The 7179-nt window shown below is 40.1% G+C and overlaps 1 protein-coding gene across 1 annotated transcript; it reads left to right on the top strand.

Annotated features, from left to right (window-relative positions):
• Nucleotides 1-555: 555 nt before the first annotated feature.
• Nucleotides 556-1113, top strand: LOC138881095 (uncharacterized). The gene has a single exon (XM_070161296.1). The coding sequence runs from the start codon at nucleotides 556-558 to the stop codon at nucleotides 1111-1113; it is 558 nt and encodes a 185-aa protein (XP_070017397.1).
• Nucleotides 1114-7179: the final 6066 nt, after the last annotated feature.

Below are 7179 nucleotides of genomic sequence, written 5' to 3'. Positions count from 1 at the left end.
TTTAAAAATATGGAACAATATATCAAATATATAAGCTTATTATTTACGTTTGATGTCTTTTAATCAGTCTACGAAATGTTATATAAACTCAGACTCTATGATTTTAGTACCCAATATGCTTAGATCTAGAGTTGATTATGTTTGGCTAAGATTTACCCTCTATTTTATCATTAATTGATTTAACTAAAAGGCTTAACACTTTTTGGTCAAACACCCATCACTACAGAGGTCCAGTATATGAGGCCAGTCTATAACCCCTTCACCCAATTGCTACACCACCCACACAACCAGCTCAGGTTGGAGGTCATGTAGGTCTAGGTCACCCTAGATGGGGAGGTCAGATAGGTGGTGGTTAGGTTCGATGCTATGCTTTTCCTGCAAGGTCAAAGGCAGTTGCTTCTAACGCTTTGATCAAAGGTATTATTTCAGTATGCCAAGGATGCTTCAGTATTATTTGATTCTGGTTTCACTTATTCATATGTGTCATCGTATTTTTCTCGTTATTTATATATGCCCCGTGATTCTTTAGTTACAAATGTCCATGTATCTATGTTGATGGTTGCTTCTATTATTTTGGACCGTGTATATCGGTCATGTGTTGTGGCTATTAGGGATTTAGAGATGAGAGTTGATCTTTTATTGTCTAGTATGGTTGATTTTGATGTGATTTTAGGAGTGGATTGGTTGTCACCATGTCACACTATTCTGGATTGTAATGTTAAGACCGTGACATTGGCGATGCCGAGGTTGCCTAGGGTTGAGTGGAGAGGTTTCTTGTACTATGTTTCCGGTAGAGTTATTTCATATTTGAAGGCTCAACAGATGGCTGAGAAGGGATGTCTAGCATATTTGGCCTTTATGAGGGATGTTAGTGTTGATACTCCTACTGTTGAGTCTGTTCTGGTAGTGAGAGACTTTCCAGTTGTGTTTTCTGCAGACCTGTTGGGCATGCCACCTAATTGGGATATTGATTTTGGTATTGATCTGGTGTCGATCACTCAGTCTATCTCTATTCCACCATATCGCATGGCACCATCAAATTTGAAAGAGTTAAAGGAACTGCTTCAAGAGTTGCTTGATAAGGGTTTCATCAGGCCTAGTGTATCACCTTAGGGTATAGCAGTTCTATTTGTGAAGAAGAGGGATGGTATTATGCGGATATGTATTGACTATCGACAGTTGAACAAAGTTATCTTTAAGAACAAGTATCCTTTATCATGCACTGATGACTTATTTGACGAGCTTCAGGGTGCCAGAGTGTTCTTGAAGATTGATTTGAGGTTGAGGTGTCATCAGTTGAAGATCCAGGATTCTGATATTTTGAAGACGACATTCAAGACTCTTTATGGGCACTATGAGTTTCTTGTAATGTCTTTTGGGATGACCAATGCCCCAACAATCTTTATGCACTTGATGAATAATGTAATCCAGCCACATATTGTTTCATTCATCATTATGTTCATTAACGACATATTGGTGTACTCGCACAACCAGGAGGATCATGAGAAGTATCTGAGGATTATACTCCAAACCTCGAGGGAGAAGAAGCTTTATGATAAATTCTCCAAGTGTGAGTTTTGGCTTGATTAGGTGGCGTTCTTTTGCCAAGTAGTATCTAGTGAGGGGATCAAGGTAGATCTGAAGAAAATTGAGGCAGTTTAGAGTTGGCCCATATCGTCTTCAGCTACTGAGATTTGGAGTTTTCTTGGTTTGGTAGTGTATTATTGCCGTTTTATGGAGGGTATCTGATCCATGTCTGCAGCTTTGACTAGATTGACCCAAAAAGGATCCTATTCAGATGGTCTGATGAGTGTGAGGAGAGCTTTTAGAAGCTCAAGACTTCCTTGACCACATCTCCGGTTCTAGTTTTTCCATCAGCATCGGATTCATATTCAATTTATTATGATGCTTCACAGATTGGCATCGGGTTTGAGGGTAAAGTGATTTCTTATGGCTCGCATCACCTGAATCCCCAAGAGAGGAACTACCCCATTCATGATTTAGAGTTGGCAACCATTGGTCAAGCATCAAAGATTTGGAGGCACTATCTATATGGTGTGTCTTGTGAGGTATTCATAGATCATCGGAGTCTACAGAACTTCATTAAGTAAATAGGATATAAGATTGAGGCGGCGGAGGTGGTTAGAGCTGTAAAAATACTATGATATAACTATTTTGTATTATCCCGGGCAGGACAATATGGTGGCATATGCCTTGAGTAGAAAGGCTATCAGTATGGGTAGCCATGCTTATAATCTAGTTGATGAGAGACTACTAGCGTCATATGTTTAGCCTATGGCCAATCAGTTTGTGAGGTTAGATGTTTCGGAGCCTAGCCGGGTTCTTACTTTTATGGTTTCTCGGTCTTCTTTGTATGAGCGTATTAAGATCATGTTGGTATGACGACCACAATTTGCTTTTCCTTAAGGTTACAGTGCAGCATGGTGATGCCAAGGAGGTTTATATTAGAGATGATGGGGTGTTGCGGATTTAGGGTCGAATTTGTATGCCTAATGTGGAAGGATTGTGTGAGTTGATTCTTTAGGAGGCCCACAGTTTACAGTATCCCAGTCATCCGGGTGCCGCCAAGATATATTAGGATTTGAGGCAACACTATTAGTGGAGAAGAATGAAGAAAAATATAGTAGAGTTTGTGGCATGGTGCTTGAACTACCAGTAGGTGAAGTACGAGCATTAGAGGTCGGGCGGTTTGCTTAGAAGATTTGTGATTCCTGAGTGGATGTGGTAGCGTATTGTCAAGAATTTTGTTGTTGGTCTCTCACGGACTTTGAATAAATTCGATGTAGTATGGGTTATTGTGTATAGATAGACCAAGTCTACACACTTTTTTCGGTTGTGACTACCTATTCTTCAGAGCACCTGAGTCAAATCTATATATCGTGAGATTGTTCGTGTAAGGCCCTGTGAAAATTTCTACTCAAAACCTAAAAGATCGTAGTGCCAAGTTAAGGAACCATGTTTTCCAAAAAAGTGCATTTCTGTGGTCCATTATGTGATCTTGGTGTTTAGTTATACATACTAGTAGTATTTCATGGTACTAACGTCCCTTTTGCCAGGGCGATACATTTTTGAATGAATGCCGGTGGCTCCATAGCGGACAGTGCCGATCGCGCGTAGCGAAGTATCCTTCTCTCAAAGTCTTGGTGATCCCCCTTTCTTCTCCAAGGGGTTTATGTTATACATCTTTTGTTGTAGACTTCCACTTTTGAGGTATAGCCGGGGCCTTGCTGCCGGTGTTGTCATAATTATCTTTTAAATCCTTAGAGGCTACGTAGACGTTTGTGTGGGTTGTGTTCGGATGTCGGATGGGATAATGTACTATATAGTGATTCTAAACTCTAGTTCTTCTAAAGTGTAACTGCATGAAATATTAAAACTTATCCACGACTTAAGGTTCTTGATATGAAAATTAATTAACAATGTTGAATGTACGATTTTGCTATTGTCTAAATAAACGAAAGCATGGTTTCTTAATCATATTGAGCTGGGTAGAAGTTGTCAAAAAGGCTTGCTCAGTTGGGTTCACTCGATTGAGCGCCAGTCTCGCCTCCCGAGGTTGGGGCGTGGCAGTTCGTCTTCATGGTCTACCGTTGTCTATTATCTCTGATTGAGGCACACAGCTCACATCGCATTTTTGAAGAGTTGTGTAGTGTGAGTTAGGAACATGGGTTTATTTGAGTACAATATTTCACCCCCGGACGGACAGGCAGTCCGAGTCATTCAAAACTTGGAGGATATGTTACGGGCCTGTTTTATGGGTTTTGGGGTTTCATGGGATCAGTTCTTACCGCTTTCAGAGTTTAGCAACAACTACCAATCGAATATTCAGATGGCTCATTATGAGGCCTTATATGGGAGGCGATGTCGTTCCCTAGTTGGTTTGTTTGATCCGGTAGAGGCTAGGTTGTTGGTTATTGATTTGGTCCGGGATGCCTTGGAGAAAGTCAAGTTAATTCAGGGTAGGCTTCATAAAGCACAATCTAGGCAGAAGAGTTACATTGAGTGGAAGGTTCGTGATGTTGCATATATAGTGGATGAGAAGGTGTTGCTCAGAGTTTCTCCCATAAATTGTGTGATGAGGTTTAGTAAGAAGGGCAAGTTGATCCCTCGGTATATTGGCCCATTTGAGGTGTTTGAGAGAGTTAGGGAGCTGGCCTACAGACTTGCATTGCCACCTAGACTATCGGGTGTTCACTTAATTTTTTATGTTTCTATGCCTCGGAAGTATTATGGTGATCCGTCACATATTTTGGACTTCATCACGGTTTAATTAGATGGTAATTTGACTTATGATCTGGAGTCGGTGGCCATTTTGGACCAGCAAATTTGAAAGTTGAGGTCGAAGAATATAGCATCAATGAAAGTGTGATGAGGTCATCACTCGTTTTGAAAGTTAATTCTGTGTTTTAAGGCCTTTAAACCCTCTTTTTGTCTCACCTCGATTTGCGTGCAGAGTCTGGGCGCGTTTCCGAAAAGCTTTTATGTGAAAACTAAGTAAAATAAGGAAATTGGCTTTTAATTGAATTAAAGTTGACTTTGGTCAACATTCTTGGTAAATGGACCCGGACCCGTGATTCAACGATCTCTTAGGGTCCGCAGTAAAATATGGGACTTGGGCATATGCCCGGAATTGAATTCTGAGGTTCCAAGCCCGAGAAATGAATTTTTGAAATAAATTGTTTAACTGAAATTATAAGTGTTTTGAAAATGTAAAGAGGCTTGAAGTTGATGGTATCCGGCCCGTAGTTTTTATTCGGAGCCCGGTACAGGTCTTATATAACAATTAAGTTGAATCGGTTATGTTTGCTAAAAATCGGTGTTCGTTTAGTATCAATTGGACCTTTATTTGAGAAAATGGAAATTTGACGTTCTTGAGTAATTTCATGAATTTGAGGTTTAATTCATAGTTTTTGATGTTATTTTAATGATTTGATCGCACGCTCAAGTCCTTATGATGTTTTTGGACTTGCGTGCATGTTTGGTTTGGAGCCCCGAGGGCTAGGGTGAGTATTGGATAGGCTACTGAGTGAAATTGGACTTAGGAAAACTGTTGGTGTGTTGCAGGTTTGCAAGCTTCGCAATTGCAAAGCCTGGATCACAAATGCAAGCTCGCATTTGCAAAGAAAACATCGCAATTGCAAAGAGGGCTGGGCAAGGTGACCTTCGCATTTGCGAGGCTCAATGTCGCAAATGCGACCATAGCAGGTACCGTAATTGCGAATAATTGTTCGCATTTATGAAGAAAGCAGAACTGACCTACCTTTGCATTTGCAAAGACAAGGCCGCATTTGCGAGTTCGCATTTACGAACTTGGCATCACAAATGTGATATCTGCACCTGTGCAAATTATAACTTAGCCGAAATTTCTTCATTTTTCAAACTCTCTCAAACCTAAGCTCTCTTGAGCGATTTTCCAAAGAAAATGTCCTCTCCAAATCAATTGTAAGTTGTTTCTAACTCATTTTCTTCAATCTATAACATCGTTTCACATGATTTCAATTCAAAATCAACGGTTTTCATGGGGAAATTGGGTGTTTTTGGGTAGAACTTAGGATTTTCAAATTTTGAGGATTTGGACCTCGATTTGAGGTACGATTTCAAAACAAATTATATATTTGAGGTTGTGGGGGAACGGGTGATCGGGTTTTTGTTCGAACCTCAGGTTTTGACCATGTGGGCCCGGGCTCGATTTTTCACTTTTGGGGAAATTATTAGAAAACCTATTTTCATGCATTAGAATTGATTCATTTAGCATTTATTAATATTGTTAAGTAAATTGTGGCTAGATACAAGCGAATTGGAAGTGGAATCGAGGGGTAAAGCGATAGTTGAGGCTTGAATTGTGTTCGTGGCATTGAGGTAAGTGTTTGGTCTAACCTTAGCTTGAGGGAATAGGAGTCGTGGTCTTATTTGCTATGTGTTATTGTTGCGTACGACGTATAGGTGTGGTGACGAGTATCTATACATTGGTGTCAATCATGCCTATGAGTATTGTATTGTGATTGTTGTGGCTCTGTAATGTCTTATTCATGCTTAATATGATGATTATCATTGTTGAAAAGATTTATGAAAGTATTCTTGGTAATTGACCATTGTTGAGTATTGGCTCAAGCTGAGGCTTATGTTGTGAAGCGATTGTGGAAATGAGATGAGATATGTTGTTGACTCCCTTGCCGAGAGGTTATTGATTATGATATTGTTTCCCTTGCCGGGATGTTATTTCTTCTTTGATATTGTTTCCCTTGCCGGGATATTACTGATATGCTATTGTACCCTTGCCGGAATTCTATTGTGATATTTTTGATTCCCTTGCCCAAATTGCTTTGTGATTGTTGCTTGAGTGAGGAAGAGTGTAAAGAATGAAGGGTGATTTCGTGCGTGAGTTTGAGAGTGTTAATGCACGAAGGGTAATGCTGTGCCGATATTGTGATTATTAAAGAACGAAGGGTGATGTCGTGCCGCACGATGAACAATGTTGTGCCTTGATATGAGTGATAATGCACAAAGGATTATTCCCTGCCATGATTATGTGAGGTAAAAGCACGAAGGGTGATGTTGTGCCGATTATATTGATTCTTATGGTGAGAATGAGAGTAAAAGCACGAAGGGTGATACCGTGCACTTTTATTGTTCTCCTTACTCTTGCTTATAGATGAATTTTAGTGTACTTTATGCTTCTTTACTGAAATTTTGTTGTACTTGTTATCCTCCGCAGCATGTTTCCCCTTCCCAACTTTAACTGTTAGTTCTGTTGTTATTACTCGTTGTATATGATATAACTGCACATGTTTATTTGGTAGTCCTGTCCTAGCCTCGTCACTACTTCGCCGAGGTTAGGTTCGTCACTTACCAGCATATGGGGTCAGTTGTGCTGATACTACACTTTGCACTCTTTTGTGCAGATACCGATACTGGAGCATACAAACCTTAGCTAGGGGTTGGTGCCTTCAGTCCATCGGAAACCCGAGGTAGTCCTGCAGGTGTCCGTAGGCCTTGGCGTCCCCTTCTATCCTTTCCTTTCTATTTTTACTTATTCAAAGACAGACTCGTGTATTTCTATTTAGACCTTATTTGTAGTATTCGTAGATGGTCCGTGACATTATGACACAAAAATCTAGGTAGAGCTGTATTTAGACTTCTGCAATTCGTATTAAGTTA

The sequence above is a fragment of the Nicotiana sylvestris genome, chromosome 11 (assembly GCF_000393655.2).
Source record: "Nicotiana sylvestris chromosome 11, ASM39365v2, whole genome shotgun sequence".
Taxonomy (NCBI): Eukaryota; Viridiplantae; Streptophyta; class Magnoliopsida; order Solanales; family Solanaceae; genus Nicotiana; species Nicotiana sylvestris.
Note: the sequence above shows the minus strand (reverse complement) of the source record. Positions and strands in the feature narration are given on the sequence as shown.

Excerpts from the sequence above, each read along its gene's own strand:
- LOC138881095 (XM_070161296.1), top strand. The coding sequence starts at position 556 with ATGGTTGCTTCTATTATTTTGGACCGTGTATATCGGTCATGTGTTGTG.